The sequence below is a fragment of the Chroicocephalus ridibundus genome, chromosome 2 (genome assembly GCF_963924245.1).
Source record: "Chroicocephalus ridibundus chromosome 2, bChrRid1.1, whole genome shotgun sequence".
Lineage (NCBI taxonomy): Eukaryota > Metazoa > Chordata > Aves > Charadriiformes > Laridae > Chroicocephalus > Chroicocephalus ridibundus.
Genome location: NC_086285.1, coordinates 142,326,288 through 142,344,768, shown reverse-complemented (window position 1 = coordinate 142,344,768; position 18,481 = coordinate 142,326,288). Strand labels below are relative to the sequence as shown.

At 39.8% G+C, this 18,481-nt stretch overlaps 1 protein-coding gene across 7 annotated transcripts in view; it reads left to right on the top strand.

Moving 5' to 3' along the window:
- Window positions 1-18,481, top strand: part of RUNX1T1 (RUNX1 partner transcriptional co-repressor 1) — a 114,765-nt gene that overhangs the window by 34,696 nt on the left and 61,588 nt on the right. The window contains exon 1 of one of the 7 annotated variants that reach the window (XM_063327184.1): window positions 525-754. The exons of the other annotated variants lie outside the window; for them this stretch is intronic. Within the exon in view, the coding sequence (XP_063183254.1) occupies window positions 748-754 (7 nt within the window). The 5' untranslated portion in view covers window positions 525-747. Of the gene's footprint in view, window positions 1-524; window positions 755-18,481 lie in introns of those variants that run through there. 7 annotated transcript variants of the gene reach the window in all.

Here is an 18,481-nt window from a genome sequence, read left to right as displayed (position 1 = left end):
CTTTCTAAGTGTGTTCTATTTTACACATACTACTGAGAATCTGAGAAAGGGAGTGATTTTGATACTCTGTTCACTACAGTAAAACAGCACAATAATGACAAAAGTGTGGGGAGGGGAGGAAGAGGAGGGGGGACCCTCCCGTATATCCTCTTGCACGTTTTGAATTTCCAGCTAAATAAACAAACGTAGTCCTATGGAGTGCGAAATTATGGCTGTTAAAATAAAGAATGAATTTGTTTCCACTTTTGGAGGAGAGCTGATTCGAAGCGATGCTTCTTTCTTTAATTGCTGTCAGCAGAAGAAAGGGTTAACTTTTAAAGAAAAAAAATGAATAATTCAGTGTTTGGCTTATCACTCTGCATTTTACTTTCTATTCTTTGGTCATCTGGAACTTGGTGTGAAAGGTAGAGTAAAAGGAGTCAGCTGAGGGGAGCCGGGGTTGTGATAATTTGCACACACATCCCTGTCATTGTTCTGCCTGAAGAGACAGGGCTGGGTTCAAGGCCACATGTGCTCCTGTCATCATTCACATTTCTGCTCCAAGTGCAATACAGAGTGTCAGCTCTCCATCTGTCTTTGCCTGGCAAACGCACGCGCCCAGCATCCTGCCTCCAGCTACGCTGCCACAGCCAGTTCTGATGGCCCTCCTCGCTTCTCTCTGTTCATTCCAGAACAGGAGGCACTGAGCCCTAAATAAGCTTGCTTTTAGGAGAGAGCCATTTACAGTGTGGTATATTTTATCCAAGGATGCCTGGTGAGTTGAAATTATTGCAGCTCTTTCGGTTTTAAATGAGGAAACGCTAATTGTTTTTTGATAGTCTTTTTTTTCTTTTTTTTTTTTTTTTCTTTTCTCTTTTAATATAGAGGGTGATTTGCAAGCTGATACGGGTACAGAGCGATCGTGGATGCTAATTCTGTTGTGTATATGTTTGGGGGAGGGGAATTTGTGCGAGGGAACTGCCAGAGATGATACTTAACAGCAGTACTGGATGTTTCAATGAAAAGGGATAGAAATAGCAGAAAGTCACCAGCTTTGTGGGTGCAGGTCTCTGCACGGGCGATCATTTTTAGCGAAGAGAAATACAGCTTCGGGCTGGCTTTCATGACTGTCAGCTGTACCTTGAATCTGCAAACATTTGATCGGTAGAGATCATTCACAGCGTTCACCCATCAGCTGAAATTATCTCTGTGAAAAGCTGTTTATGTTAGAGAAGTGAAGGAGATTTATAAAACAAATTATTCCAATGTCATCCTAAATCTTAGTCCTTAACTGTCACCAGGCAGATCACTGAAATACGTTGTTTCAAAATAAAACAATGAAAAAATCTGCTGAATTAGAGGAATTGCTGCGGAGCTGGGAATTTTAATAGGTCAGTTTCCTGAGGAAAATATTATCCTTGGATCTTACGATCGCTTGTCTAATTGATAAGTGTTATTGCCAATGAAAACGGTGCTTCTATGCAGGGTGATTTATCAGAGGGGTTTTGCAAGATGCTTGACCACGACCGAGTAGATTGAATTTGGTGTGTTTTGTTTGGGTTTTTTTTCCTTCCCTTTGGTAAGGACTGAAAAAAGCCATGTGCCTGATTATAGCAGCCTGTGTGTCTCTGGATAAAAAAAGACAGGGCTAGAGATCCTACAGCTGGCTGGTTCTTGTGGATTATTTGGGTAGGACAGGCAGAAGAGGCTACGCTTGATCACAGAGAGTCTGTACACCTCGCAGATGGTGTTTTGAAACAGTATCTGCCAGTTTGCTGCAACCACAGTTGCATGTAGGTATTGCCAGTTGTTGGAAGAGTGTTTTCCTTTTAGGATTTTTATACTTGGTCATACCCTACTGCTGGTATGTTTGCTGATCCTCTGGTTGTAACAAGAAAGTGGGTTCTGTTTGCTCAAAGCACAAGGCTAAGAGGATTTATATGGTTGAAATATGGGCAAATTAATTTGCATAGATAACAACTGAGGACTATGAAAGGTCAATTTAACCCTTTAAACGTCAAATTTGATTTACATGCGTTACATTCCTGGGAATGTGGTCTTCATTAGAAATATCATGGCAATTCATTAATTTAAAAAACTGCATTCTGCAAAATTTGAATGCGCTGACGTTTCCCTTATATTTGTATGAAACTAATCTTCTCGTGCGGTTTACTATTTCTGCGTTTTATTAAGATATTTAAATGTACTGAAATGTCACAATCTCATCAGTTTTGATCCTTGTGTGCATTATTTGGGGCTGTTGGCAAACAGTGTTGGAATGCCTAGAGTGGAGGTTTTTGAAAACCTATTAAGCCTTTGGCATTTAAATTACTTAATCTACCTGCTGGTTAAAATTTCATGCATCTTTAATCAAAATGGCATGCGCTACACTCGAGTATGTATACCCTTATCAATACTCGTTAAGCTTTACCATTAAATAAATCTTTAATTTCCAGCATTCTCTTAAAGCAGTAGCAAGCAAGAAGTGTGTTTTAATGTCAGCTCGGAGTGTTAGAAAACCTTGCGCTTGGATACAGAGAATACACTAACAGCTGTGACTGGGAGCATGTGCCAGAATGGAGATACTTGAACAGATCTGACACTTGGCTATTTTTGACACCCATCTGCACTTTTTTACTCTCCTCTAGGATGAACTGCCTCTCAATCTGTTCACAGCATATTTTAGCCCTTTAATATTGTGGTGTTGGGTTTTTTCAAATGGGCATTATTAGCCATCTGGGGCAGATTTTTGTATTTTAAAAGTAAGCACATTATGTACAGGAGATTAAAAGGATGTGTATTTTTATGTAATCTGATATTATGTCAGTGCCTTTTGTGTATGTGTGAAGTCTTGATTTCAGAAGCATCCCTTCAGTAATTCTGACATTTGAAGTCCTCCTCCTTTTGGGGAAAAGAACGGGAAGTAATAAAGACGGGTTCTGGTTTATGTAGCGATAACACTTTTACACAAAATAAATTTGCCCTTCAAAGATGGACTGCTCATACTGTTATAGTTGTGACTCGCCGCTCACCTCCTCCCTTCCCTGTCAGGGCAGAGCGACAGCAGCGAGGCTTGCTAATGAAACGCTGTAAAAGCAATTCACATCTCTGTTAAGGCACTACTGCAACTCTGAGAAAAGTCTCTGGAAAGGCAGTCCCGTTAACATGCAGCTTGCAGTAACCAAGTTAACCATTTTGTCATTCTACGTAGTGAACTCCAGGAAGTGCTTATCTCTAAATAATTGATGCCGGGGGAACACTCTTCAAATCTTAATACCGTACACCGGTTTGTCTGATTATGGTGAATGTGTTTTGGTTTTGGTTTTGTTTTGTTTTGTTTTAGGAACTGTTTATTCCAGACTTTATTTATGAAACATTACAAATCTATCAGTCATTTTATAGTACTTTCAAAGAACAGATGTTGGCCTACAAAATGCTTTATTATTGCCCATGGCAGTATTCAGCATGGTTTCCTTAAAAGGACAATCAGTGATCACAGTCATTGTAGCCCAGAAATAATGCTGCTCTTTCAGAAGATGGCCTGGTATTAGGTCAGACCACCCTTTCTTTACTTCTGCTCTCCAGATGTGGCTGCAACTTTTTTTTTTTTTTTAAGTTCATGTTTCAAAAAAAATGGGTTTGTTTTCAAAATCTGGTTTTACTTAAGATATCTCCATCCTGGAGTGCATTTCATAAATTGCCCACATATTTTTCTTAGCAGAGAACTTAACTGGCTGTAATTTTTAACACATGGCCACATCATGTGATATTTTCAAAACATTTGCACATAGCTTTAAGAAGGTCCCAGCAGAAATGATCCATCATCTCACAGCCAGCCCGTTTCTTAACAGCATATCTGCATTTTCCATTTAGCAGAGCTATATATTATTAGCTTACATTTTGGGTAGTAAAACAGTGCATTGCTGATTGTAAAACATGGACTTTATTATCTGCTGAAAATTGATTTGGCATTTATAGCCACTGTGTACTAGACTGGCTTTCTGGTTTTAACATTAGTGTTTGCAAGTGATGATTTGTTTAAAGAACAGAAACAAAATTGCCATGGACATAACTGTTAGTGTCCTAGTAACTGAACATTTGGATTATCCACCTGTTTTTTAAATACATGCGTCTAAATGCTGTTATACAGCAAAAGTCTTCTAACAGTCCATTAACCGACTTGTTCTGTTTTAAGTTGCAGTTGCTATGCTGTTATATTAGGACAATTCTGGGTCTTACAAAACAAAGTTTCCTGCCAAACAGGGAAAATGTGTCTGGAAATACTTAAGTCCGAGTGTTAACCTTGCATCATTATTCCAGTCATCCTACATAATGACTTTATCTTCTTCAGGATTCGGATAGGAGTTAAAAACTTTTTCCCTAAGACGACCGTGGGTCGCTAGGCTCTTCAGATACCTATTGTAGGGTTTGGGAGATGAGGTGTAATGACTTGCTTTTCAACGTATTAAAGTTTCCTCTTCTTTTATGGTAGTAGTAAATTCCAAAGTCTGCATGACATTATTGCTCTTATTTTCAACCCATGGGGCTGCGAATGGCATCTTGCTACATACACATGGAAAGTAACCATGAGATGCAGATCATGCTGCAGAAATAGCTGTTTATATATATATATATGTTTATATATAATTTTAAGCAGGGTCCCAAACACTTTCCCTGTGAAGATTTAGTGCTTTTCAACTCAGGCCTTTAGCTGGAGAGAAACAAACAAATCAGTTTCTCAGGACTGGTACTTCTTGGTGTGCTCAGGGTATTTAGCACCGATCACATCTTGATTTGAAGAATTTGGACTCCACACTCATATATTTAAGGCATAGTCATCACAGCTTGCGAATCAATGTGATCTGTGTAAATGTGATTTAAAAAAAATACCTGAACACCAATTTTGGGTAAAATAAATTCCAAAATGATGTGATGTGCCAATTTGAAAAGTCCAAATAAAGAAGTTGATACATCCAAGAATAGAAGAAGAAATGAAGTCTGGTCCTTTTCAGGACTTGTACATATAGCTGTAGCAGTTTTCTGGTTTGTTTGCTACATCCTTTTTTCTTCCAAGTGTGTACATCAAGGATAACTCTACAAAAAAATGAGCTGAAGCCTCATCTCTCGCTACTAGGTCCAGACTAAAGCTGAGTGCACAAGATGACTATTGCACTTGAAGCTGTAGTTGGCTTCCAAATCCAAAATTGCATGCCTCAATTCTCTCCTCATTCCAGATGCATCACTGTTACAGCTTCAGAGTTTCCCTAGCACGACGAGTTACATCTGTGCATGCTAAGGGTTAAGCAGGCCAGTGCTGAGTTCACACCAATTTTATAATTGAGGCGGTTCCGTATCTGAGTCGTTGGCGCAGTTGGATCTGGTAGGTAATCTCAGAGGATGTCCAATGCGTATTTAGAAATGTTGGTCTCTTCACAAGTGCAGGCGTACTTTTTTGTTCCCAGAAATGTGTGTGGTGTAAAACGGAGCACAGAGCCAGCGATACTGAGGCGAGTAGAGACGAAATCAGGAAATGCATGGGGCACAGCAGCGCTTGGGTTTATACTTGTACGCAGACACAGTCTAGCCATATTGGCCCGCTTGGCAAGGCTGATTTCGTTCAGTACCCCACTGTGCTAACTCTGCATTCATGCAGTTCATCTGCGAAGCTGGTGTAGCCCTTGCCGTGCTGTACCATGCTATCTATATTCACTGGCTCAACTCTCCAGGAGCTCAGCCATCTCTGCAGCACGTTGCATTTTGCGATGTACATCTCTTCTTTCCGCCTCTCGTATGCGAGAGTCACTGGACAAAGAGCAGGACCAGTGCAGGAGCTGCTTCCCCTCGCTGCTGTTGATCTCAGGCCTTGGTCCCTCCTGAACTGTTTCCTGCTCAGTCCTTGGGCAGGACAAGAGTAATGGAGATGACTCCCATCTGGAATAAGCCGCTGCTGGGCGGTAGCTTTCCACCCTGCCAAGGGAATACTCTATAGACCTGAGCTTCAGCAAGCAGAAGGAGGATTTGAATTCATGTCTTTCACTTCCAGAGTGAGGCTTCCACTCAAAAGGATTGAATAAAATCAAAGCTCACCGCTTCCGTCTCGCCTAGCTGTGTCTTACACAAACCAGTTCTACTTGCCAATCTTCTAGAGGTGAGGATATGGACATCTTTTCTGGAGGAGGGAGTAGTGCTGTGGATCCCATGTCTCCAAGTTACTGAGGCTCTTGAAAGGCAGGAGTAAAGCATCCTGTCTCCAGTATTTCCCTGTTGGTGAGCTGTAGGCAGTTGCTAGTTAAATATAACTATCTTTATATCATCCTTTCTGTCATGAGCTGTCTAGAGCTACCTAATGGGAGGGTGTAGAGAAGGTGGATGGAGACAAACTCTTCTGAGAGGTGCACAGTGATGGGATGAGAGGCAGCAGGCACAAGTAATGGACCAGGATAAATCCCAAATAGATATAAGGAAAAAATTCTTCACCGTAAGGATGGTCAGACACCGAAGCCAGTTGTCCAGAGAGGTCTTGGTATTTCCATTATTGAAGGCATGAAAAAACACTGATGGACAAACCCCTGGCAACCTGATCTAACTGCACAGACTTTGAGACAGAAGAGCTTAGACTACCTGATCTCCTGAGGTCCCTTCAGCCTGTATGACGATTCTTTGTTCCTGACGGGTCCATTAGCTGTTTCAGCTACCCAGTCCAAGGTACTTCACGCCTGTGCACTGCATGGGACAGCAGAGCAGTCCATGGCACTGTCTTTTGTGTTGTGTTTCAGAGGGAAACTTCATCAGCGTTAAGCTTCTGTGCATCTAAAGTTAATTATTCATTGAACCTGATCCAGAACTGTTACTTGATCTGTAACTTGCAGAATGAACTTTGCCTTCGCGTGCTGGTGGAGGAGCAGAATTGTCAGGCTCAGTGCTGACCGAAAGGGCTGCCCCTCCTTCCCGTGGTAGCTCATGGAGCTGTGCTTCCACATACTAAAGCTGAATTTATTTCTCTGTGCTGATGGGTGGGGTTTTTTTTAAATTTTATTATTTTTATTTTTATTTTTTACTAGTAATTTCTTCTTTACTGGCAGTTATAGGCAGAGTATGGAGAAACAGCCTCCTTGGGAGCATTAATTGCAGAAGAACTTCAGACAACAAGTCCTTTTTTTATTTAAGGGGATTTAAGAGGAGCTGCTTCAACTGGAGATTCACTGACCTCTTGGTTTGGTCCCTGTGCTGCAGCACGCCACTTGGTAGTAATGTTCCTGCAGCTGGTTTAGGGCTGTAGTGTCAAAAGAGACACTAAACTGATCCAACTTCTAAAAATCTCCTGCCCAAATTCCTATGGCATGAAGCTACAGCCTTACTTGAGCTTTTCCATGATATTGCATAATGAGTTGTGCATTTATTTCTACTTATTAAAAATAAACCAACTTCATTTTCTTGCTCTTGGGATCTGGCAATCTTGTGAAACTTTCATGAGGAATAACCACCTGGTAGGATCCACACATCTGAATTAATTTAAATTATCCAGCCAGTTATTTCAGTATTAATGTGGATATATGTCTGGAGCGGTGCCTGCAACGTAACCATGCTTTTAAATGGGTACAGTGTAAGTCAAAGGTGGCAGAAGATCTCTCTTAAGTTCAAGAGGAAATAGCAGCAGCAGTGGGCACAATTATTAAGAGTACCACTCATATGGTTCTCATTCATTATGGACATCCCTTTAGAAGCAGACTGTAACCAGCTCTGCGGCATTCTTGCATATTGACAATACCGAGCTGACAAAGACCGAAAGAAGTGTGGAAATAGAAGAGCGAAAGGAATTGGTATTGATCACATCTTGGAGGAGAGGCTGAGGAATAAGGAAGAAAAATGTATTTTGGTAATCCTTCAGGCGTACCGCAAGTTTGTGCAGATCTGGTGTAGGGTTAGGCCTATATAATTCTTGGTTATAAAAAGGGGTTTGCTGTAATAAATTGAGATTTGAGGAACTGGGATTTGCATATTCTTAACTTCTTTCCAGCGAGGTATGAAATGATGATTCAAGAAGCAGGACTATGTTTTACCTTTCAAAGTCCATTGCCCTTTCCAGCTTATTGATACATCTTTTCTCTTCTGGGGGTTAATGCACTGTTCTGTCTTCCGTAAGTCATTCAGAAAGCATCTCTAAAATTTAACGTTGTACCTTTTCAGCTCTAATGCTTTATTGGAATTTTCTTTATGTGCTTATATTCCACTTTTCCAAGCCTTGGGAGCCCTCCTGTGCATCTCTGGTGCAGATTCTTGTCTCCTCTTCCTCTCTGATTCTTCTAGCGATGCTGGGTTCACTGTCTTATTCTGCTCCTGTTTTGAAACCACATCCTGCTAAAGGAGTAATCTCCTGGTTTAGTGATACAGGGCTTTTCCCCTTCTTTCAGATCTCACCGTAATGTGTGTTCTGTGAGTCATGCAAACACACATGACTCAAATAGTCTTCCTGCCGCAAGATTATAGTTTGGAAAATGTGTGCACTCAGATCGTATGAAAATACAGCCATAATTTGATTTCTAAACTGTGCTTTCCAAATATATTCTGGTGGCCCTTTTAAGCTAGGGCAGCGAGCGTGCATACACAGCCTTGAATTTTCACTGTAGCTATTTTACAATCCCAGATGAATGCCATCTCCATAGACTTTCCTAAATGTGACTTCCCCGCATCATTCCTTGAATTTTGAAGAGAATCTTATTTTTTAAGGATTTTGCGCCTTGCAGAGCACCAGCCACATCATTCGTGGTTAGCAAATACAAATTAACATTTATTGTTTTAATTTTATTTTTCCAGTCCATTTCACCACATAATTGTTGATTGCCTAATTATATCTGCTAGCTTTGCACACACTTATTTGTATTCTGGTTAGGAGAAAGTTTGCTAACTGAAGTTTAGAAGAGGTCATTTTCTGTGGACAGCGTTATATTGTTTCTTTTGGCTACTTTCTTTGCTTGTAACTGTGCAAGGTACATTATTTTTGACTTTTAAACTATAAACACTGCAATGTACAAAAATTGTCTTTAAAAAAAGTTCTGTTGGAGAAGGAATCGGGGTTTGTATCAGTTTTGAGAAAGTACGTACCAAGAAATACTGCGTGACCCATAAGGACTTGGAGAGTTACTAACATGGTAAAGAAAGTCAAAAGGTGCTCATTAAAGCAGCCTTGGTTATGCCTGTAAAAGAAAGGCTATAATTAGCTGTCCAGTGAGGTGAGATGGCACTGTGATTGAATAGGTTTGAAAGTCATCTGTTTTCTTCTTGGAAACTGGTTTGCAACAGAGTTTACTGTGTCTTTGGACTTGGTAGTTTTAGTTTTCATTTCTCCACTGGCAGAGGGAGGGCAGTGATAAAACTCAGTTCCTGAAACTGAAGTGGTCCATGTTGGTTGAGTTCATCCCTCCACGGTGCTGCAGGATCTCTTCACTGTGTAGGCTTCTGAAAGAGAGCGCGCTTCTGTCAATCTCATTCATATTAGATCCTGGAAGTAATTTAAATTACTTTATTAAGGTCAATATTTGATTATCTTACACTGAGATCACCATTTGACTGCACTGCATCTTCAGAAACAAAGGCAGGGTCCTTTGCAATTTTAAAAGGGGATCTGTGCCATAGTGAGTGTATATTTTATTTTTCTGGATTCCTAATGGTCAATGAGAGCGCCTTGTTTTCCTCTTGCAAATGGAGGAGAATTGAGACGGTGGCCTCTCTGGGAATACTATTTGTTGTCTCTCTCGCTAAATTTTTAAAGTATTTTGAAAAATGCTCTTCTTTTTGTTGTGTTAATTTCCTTACATCTTTCTCTACATTATTCTCTGTGGTTGTAAAAGCAAATCTTTATTTGGGTTTTCTATATTTAATAAGCAAGGCAGCTGCACAAGAGTTGAATCTGTGTGTGTGAAACTTTCATTGAGAGCTTGGTACAAAAGCAGAGTCTTCAGACCATGTGTGGCAAGTTCTCCGCTGTCTGAGGGAGAGCTTGTGTTGCCGTCTTTCTTTGCCCTCTTCAGACTCCTGTGCACAGGCAGAACCACGTCTTGTGGAATAAAGGCTGGACTTGCACGGTTGCTTCTCGGGACAGCTGGCCAGTCAGGCTTCTTCCTCTGACATGTCAATTGGTAGAGCAGTTAATTTCCAATTCCTTTCATTTTGAGGAAATAAAGCCAATGTATTTCATCTTCAGAGACCAGCAGAAATGGAATTCTTGAGTTTATGCTTCCTTAAAGCTTTTGCTTCGAACCACTCTTGAGAGCCTGTAAAAGCTCCAAAGGTAAAAATACTGCCTGCATTTCAGGTATTGACTAGCATCCCTCTGTAGAGCCACAACAGAAATGATACGCTCTTTCCTTAGTTAACTTCTTTCAGAAAGAGCTTTGTGGATGCTGCCAAATAACTTGCTTTTTCTTGAAAGAATATAGAAAATCACAATGCCTTGACTTCATCCTGACACAGCAAATATGATTGCACGGCTTTGTCTGGGGCATTGCTTCAAGACAGTCTTGAAAGAATGAGTGTCTATTACTTAATCACTCGGAATGCTTAATAGTTTTGTCACAAGTGTTTTTCTTTTTGGAGGCTGTAAGTGTCTTTGCTGTCTTGCCACACTAGATATAGAATAGATGCCTTGATGAATTACCCAATGGGGATTCTGCTGCAGAAATTGATGCTTGCTAAATCAAAATCAAAGCCTTTTATTTGGTCTCCTTTGGTCATTACAGTAAAGCTACTGGTTTTCAAATATGTCTGCTTACAAGTCTAGGATATGCATGTATTGTTGCATGCAATTGCTAGGGTTTGGAGGGATTTTTGCCACAAAATAATACGACAATGCAGATGTTCTGATACTGTTCTTTAGAATAGTTGATTGCAAATCTGATAGTGAAAGATGATCAGCAGCTAGCATATATCATCATCTTCTGATCCAAACAGGTTCCTTTGGGAGTCAGCTGTACTGCTTCAGTATGTTGTAATTAAATTGAGTGCTGTTTAGGTGTCAGAAATTACTTTATAATGCAGGATAATGGACTTAAATAGACTTATTTGCACAATGCAAATCATAATCTAGCAAATTACCTTTAAAGGCTATATATTAAGACACAAAGCAAGCCCCCCAATATTCAGTAGGAAGAGAAAAAGGAAAACAAATGGTCTGATTTCTGACTCGGTCGCTAAGACATCCTTGCCTTAGAGTCTATTTAGACTTAAGAGATGCTAGAATAATGCCTGTTATTTGTGAATAACAGTTGTAAAATGCTTTGTTTGAGAGAAAAGGTAATTATTTTTTATTTTAGTTAGCATTGGAGGGGGGTGGGGAGGGAATCCCTGTCAACCAGATCTTTAATACTTGGAAAAATCCTTCATACACGTGCAACAGATAAGTTGCGTAGCTAGCCCTTGTGAGGTTTTGAGCAATGTTAATCCCAGCAAAGTTCATGTGAGTTGCAAATGCTCAGCATCTTGCAGAATTAGACTGTATTTATGAGAAGGCTAATGTTGTTAGGAAAAGAATAGATTTACATGCATAGTGAGAGCTGTTTGTAAATCAGCAGGTGGTTTCTAAAATATAAGAAATTAGCAAAATGTTTACTGATGCGATTTCTTTCTGAAAAACAAACCTGTTTAAAAACACTTGAACATTAAAGCTTCAGATGCAGAAAGCTGATTGGCTTTTCTTCAGCCATCTCAGGTCTTTCTTACGTGTGGGTTGAATGCACAGACTCTTCATTTTCGGTCTCAAGGACCTCATTTTATCTTTTGAAGGGCCTGGTAGGAGGGAAAAAATAAAGAAGATAAAAATTTCTTGCAAACAATATATTTCAATGGGAGGCATATTTCTATGAATAGACAGGGAAAAATCAGGTGATACCAGAACATCTATGTTTTACTTTTGTATACGTATGCACATACTTTCATACAGAATACTAGATTGCATGTCTCTTCAGTCATATAAAACCTGCTTGGAACTGAATTCATTAATGATGCAAATCATTATTAAAAGACTACACTTCTTTAGAATCATACATACAGGTCCAAGCAATTGTTTAATCATAAGAGTCAAAGAATGTCATGTCTCTAATTAAAAAAACATATCAAAATCCTGTACACTAATTTGCCTGTGTGCCATTTCATATCCTCATTTAAAATTAAACCCTGCCCCCTACCCTATACATGGCTGTTGAATTGTGTATGTCTTCTCTGGAATAAAAAAAAAAGGAAATTCAGTTCAGAGATCTTTAATCCAGTTTCCTCTGTTTTATTTCATTTCACAGAAAATCTTACCCTTCACCACTGCCCCCCAATTCTTCATTTGCCAATAGTATTGAGGGGGAAATTTGTGCCGTGCTACTTATACATAATTTAAAACAATTGTGCTAGCTTTAAACCTGAAGTCTTTCTTCATCTATCATTTATCTCATGATGTTATCTTTTGTACTCGGTACCCTTCAGTAAGCACAGCCTGACACGTCTTGTGGCCTTTACCTTCTGCGATAAAAAAGATTGAAAAGATGCTTGGCACCACCTGGTGAAGATGAGGCAACCCTGGAGAACTGTGCTGCAGGAGCAGGTGACTGATGCTAAGAAATGTGCCAGTCTAGGGACACAGCTGAAGGGTTGTAGTAGGGAAGGGGGAGGGGAAGGGGAGAAAAAAAAGAGCAGGAACATTAATACATCTTCCTGAGGTTTGATGGGACATATACTGCCTACTGTTCCATCTGGTGCTTATGATAGCATGGCATATTAGCATGCTGCAAGTTCATAATGTATTCAGGGCGAGAAAACACCACTTGCATACCAATTGAGGCGTCCTCTTTCTCGGAGCTGCCTTTGAATTTCAATGATGTTTATGCCTCCTAAGCCATGACTGAACTGAGCATTTCCGCTCACCGAGGAATAACAGCAGTGAGGGACTCTGGCTCGTGTGCGTTTTCTTTCCCCTCTCTTTTTATTTTTCTCCTTTTTTTTTTTTTTTAAGTTCTTTTCTTCCTGCTCTCTCCTCCCAATTTATTTTCTTTGGGGAAGCTTAAAGACAGGTTGAGGTTTTGGACTAGCTAATTACATAGCTTCTGTTAATATTACATTAACTTCTTTTTAAGGTTGTAGTCTATTGTGGTTTTGCTTATCTCGAAATGCTTAAATGCACTTTTTATGACATTTTGATGAAATTACTCTAAAAGCAGTGTCATGAAGCATTTAAAAAACAGCACATTGCAATTCTGCTTTATACTCAGATTTCCTGTATTGCTGCATTAAAGAACAAACAATACCCTGAATTCTGCATTTCATGGTAAATTATTTGGGCCCTGCCTCTTCAAAGACTTGATTTTAATTTCAAGTGTGCTACCATAATAGGATAAGTATCTGAAGTTGAGCAGGTATGTAAGTCTTTGTAGGAGTGAGGTCTTTTTATCGATCCCTTGCAGGAAATGTACTGATGTGTTCGTTTTATTTCTCCCTACCCTGTCCTCTTTGAAACTCTGCAGAGATTGACACTTGACTGGAGACAATCTCAAAACTGCACCGTAGAAACTCTCGACTGCACATTTTGTTTCTGAACTTGTCAAAGATTGTGATCCTTTTATGGCTCAGTGCCGTGAATCGCTCTGCAGCCCTCCTTCCAGTAAGGTTTTGAAAGTGTGAAGTTTACATACAGGGTAGGGTATTTGATGTGGGATTTTCAAGTGTCTGGAGTAATACATGAGTACTAGTCACATTTGCCTTTGTTGGTGACTGTGCTTCTAAACTGCTTCACGCGTTTTGAAAGTCCTACTCTGAAAAGGAGACTAAGCTTGCAACTTGAAGAGGGAAGAATATTAAAACCGTTCCTCTAGTACAGACCCGCTTAATGAATGCATTTGGTATCTAGTCCTCTACCTGCACAGCTGGACTCTTGCTCCTGCCCAGAACCAACTGTGGTTTGAGGCTTTAGCTTAATCTTTAATGCATATGACTGTCATGCTAATACAACTTTAATAAAAATGTACTAGGTAGCACTTTGAACTCCTTCACTCTAATTTAGTATTAATCCACTTGATTACTAGAAAAGAAAAGATTTTGCTATAGTTCTGATCCTTTCTTTCCAATACATCCAGCCGTGACTTTTATAAATACATATTTTCAGACAGTCATTTAGCCACTCTTGCATAGATAAGAAATGAAAAATGCATTAGTCATCTTGACAAAGAATAAATTGACTTCTTTCGGTGCACTATCTGAATATCTGTTGTCTGATGGCTTAAGAACATTCCTTGTTTATTGATAGTGCATTTAGACTAGATATTAACGTCTTGGCTTAAATGCTAATTATTTTTTTTTCTTAATACATTCAGGAAGGCTAATGTTACTGAATAGGAATGTGGAGGAGGTAGTGTGGGTAATTCAAGCAAGTTTAGTCAGCACTTACAAGATTCTTGAAATGTTTCTTGATGTCCTACAGAACTGTTAACATCTGCACGGCTTGTGAGAAGAGCCACATTTATTACAGCTGTATGCTAGCTAGAATGCAAAAGAAAAGAGGGGGGGGGATCAGAGTTAAGAATGAAGCAGCTGGCTTTCAGTAGAGAGATTTATCATTTTAGTCTCATTACAAACCGACAGTAAACTCTACTTGGACTCTTCTGCATCAGCTTCTTTGAGATGGCAGGTTCAAGGCTTGGGAGTTTAGCTATCAGTAAATACAGTCCAACAAAATACACACAGTTTAAAAGAGAACAAAGCTTTTAGATAAATAATCAGAAGTGAAGTTTAGTGTTTCAAGGAGTTATTCCAGTATGACATAACATGATGCAGAGCATGTGTTCAAAGTCTACATTTGAGATGGTAAAAAAAAGAGAAAGATAGATTGTTTTAGACAATAAGACAAAGAAACAGAAGAAGTGGAGGAGTAATAAATGAGAATGCTGCTGGCTCCCTGCAGAACCAAGGAGGTCATCCAGTTTCTTGTCCCCATTCTTGTCAGGGGTTGGGGTCGCTGGAGGAAAGGAAGGTATGATGAGAGGCTCCCGAGATCCCTGGCCTGACTGACCCGTGTAATAGTACCTCGGTGTGTTTGTTTCACCTCTTCTTTCCTCTCTTTCTGTGCTAGAAGAGAAAGCAAGGGAAGAACAATCAGTATCAGAATTCCATTTTCTGTTTCACTACTTCCTGTAAAACAATCACATACACGTCTCCAGAATCAGGGTTTTTTTTGTCCAAGTTTGGTTCCCTCTTCACCCATTTCTTCTCAGCCATTGAGGCAGGTTTATACCCAAGCTACGCTGATATTGGTAGCTATTTGTAAGTTGTCACAACCTTTGTTCATCTCAATTAAGATCAAAGACTTTTATAGTTTTGTTTTCTCATTGATCTGGTATTTCTTTTGTTTCCCCTGGTTAATGTAGCTTGGCACGCTTGCTCTTACCTTTTATCCCTGCACATTTTAAGCGAACCCATTCTGGTTTGCTCAGTTAACTTCTTGAAAACGTGCCCTAGCCATTCACAGTGGGAGTACCAGGATCTCTTTCTGTGTCTCCTACTGTTTCTTAACAACCTCAGCAACCGAGGAAGCTGCACATCGACGCCCCTGTCCTTTATTGCTCTCCTTAAATGGTGGTTCGGAATCGTTTTCTAATACTTTCTAATACAAAACCTGTTGCGTGTTCGCTTATAGTGAAAGCACAGACAGCTACCCACTTAGAAACAGGGCCAATAGCTGGACTCTGCTCTTCATCACAAGAAGACTGTTGTGATGAAGAGCATCCTTTTCTTGCAAGAACTCTTTTTAAGAGTTGGTTGAGGTATCTTTATCTACTCATGTGTTTCTGCTGTTCATACTGTGATCTATAGCAGGGTCCACTCTGATACCCTACTATGCATTTTATCCCTTCTATCTAACCTTAGACTTTCTGCTGTTACACTCATCATCATTTAATTATAGCACGTGGCATTGTAAGAGCTCTAATATATAATTTCTGCCTCCTCTTCTTTCCATTCTCCTGACACCACAGCACAGGCAAAAGCAAATTTTTTAACATTTCAGTTATGAAAATGACTGCATTTGATACATCAGTGTTCACCACCTCATAACTTCTGAGGCAATGGTTTTAGTTTCTGAAAGTTTATTTCCACTTAGTCTTGTGGAAACACATTTTATCTTAATTTTGTGCAGATTGTTGGCATTGAACAGAATTATGTGCAAAACGGAGTAGCTCTGTAAGTCAGCGCTCATAATCACCTTTGGAAATGACCTGTTAAGTTTCTAATAGGTCATTTGTATGCACAGTTACTGAAGCTACTTGCTCTGTTGCAATAATTATGAAAAAGATAATGGATAGGAACTCATTTGGGGACAGTTACTCTTGTTAACTGTTTAGCATTTCATCCAGGTACTCCTGTTTTCCCCTTTTTAAATTTTCCTTTCATAATTCCAGAATTTGCTTTGGATAGTTGTTGCAGTTCAGCAGTTCTTTATTTCTTCATATCCCAAGCAATTTAAAGCCTACCAGGCAACAACTGATGTGTTTTACATCTTCTATTCCAAGTGAAGACCATAAAGAAACATATCCTCGCAGGAGATCCCAGGGCAGTCACCGTCTCTCTGTGCTTTTGAATTGTCTCTGCAATTGTGATTTAGCTTTTTAAATATGTATGTGGTACCAGAAAGATGTTTGTAAAGATCTATGTGAGCTGCTCTGTTGTTGTTGTTATTATTATTATTATTATTTTTATTTTTGCCCTGCTTGCCGTTTGATCTCTTTGACTGATTATAGGTGCGAAGAAAAACTCAGTTTTGTTTTGTTCTCTGCGTTTTGGTGCAAAAAATAAATGGTGTTAAGTTTTGGTGGGGTATTTTCAAATTCATAGCTCATCACATGGCTGTAATTGCGTGAGCACGACCTGGGTTCCTATGAGTGGATATAGTGTGTGATTGTTGTCATGCTGCTGCCTTGATGTGCTGCCTGCTGCAATTTCACTTTTTGAGTATTTCATATAGAAAGCTATCTCCAAAACAGGATTTGGGTGGGGTGGGGGTTGGGTGGGGTGTAAGTTAAGTGGGGGGTGAAACATCTGGCTTGTTTGGCTGGGGTAGATAGGTGGCAATGGGAGGCACTGAAAACAATCTTCTGTTGCAGCCAGTACTGTCCAGTTATTCTTTTGAAGAAGAAATATTTATAGCCAAAGTTTAGAGGCAAATACTTAATGTTGTTTTCTACTCTGGAAACAGAATAGTACATACCGATGTATACATACACAGTATCATAAGCTTTCCTTCCTATATCGCACAGCTGAGGTTAACTTTTGAGGATGGAAGGAACTTTTCTTACAGCATCTTCCTTGAACTTTCTGAGTCCTGTGCCGTTTATTTTGAATTTTCCGCACAGAAAAGGAGTTTCTCCCTCTGCGGCTGCACAATATCGGCTCCCTCTGGTGGTCAGCAGTCACCTGGAAAAATTTCCAGCGACTGTTTGCCAAAGCGTCCTCCCAGCCGGGCAACAGTTCTCGCAGTGTACCCTTTCATCGGACACTCCGGTCCCACCTGCGAACGCTGAAGGTGCATCCTGGGGCTGTTGCCACCTCATGGGAAGAGGATGCCCTCTCAACCACCTTCTACCCTGCCTCAGAGTTTCTTTCCTTCTCTTTTCCTCATTTTCTGTTGAATATTCTTCCCTTTCTCATAAAAATGCCTCCTCCTCTCGTTAATCTGCTTCTCAATGAAGCAAAATGTGGATATCCAAGTAGACCCAAAGCCAAATGTAGGGCGTTTCCATAGCACAGAGAGAGTTAAATCTGCTTTTCATAAGATTCTTTTCATGTACACGAGATTCTTTCATGTACAAGAAAACTTACTGTATTACCAAGGGTTAAGTGCATCCGCGTTGAACATTCAGAGTTCAAACGCACCAGACCTCTTTACTTTGTCAATATTTCTCTTGCACTTGTAGCATTGAGTGGTTTCTCTCTGGTGTCTGACTTCTCACCCTGCAATTTCCCCTCCCATTTAACACTCCCTTCAGTGTAACTGGAGACTTCTTTCTTTCTTACAATTTTCTAAAGTAGAATGAAAAAAAAATAATAATCACAGTAAGTATTTTTATATACAAAATCGAAGAAGTGAAACTTGGTGTGTGTGTATGTATCACACGGTATGTGTATGTATCATACACGTGATGTGTACGAGTGTGTGTGCATACACACGCACATACATGCACATGTGTAGAAGTAAGCCATGGAAGACGTACTGATCCATAAGGGTCAAAATTAAATTGCCGTGTTGGAATAACTGGTTTAGTTGCAATAACTGTCTTGATGAAAATTAGGTTCTATAAATAGAAAACCTTTTGATTTTGTGTATTTGTTGGGGTGGGAGGGGAGAGGGAAGAATACATTTGATTTGACTCTGCTGGGCATGAAATGAAGCATGTTCTGTACAACTGTCAAGCAAGGTAATGCTGTGATACCTAAAGTTGTTCTAATATTTTGCTTATGTTTTTTGTGGTTTCTGTAGTAA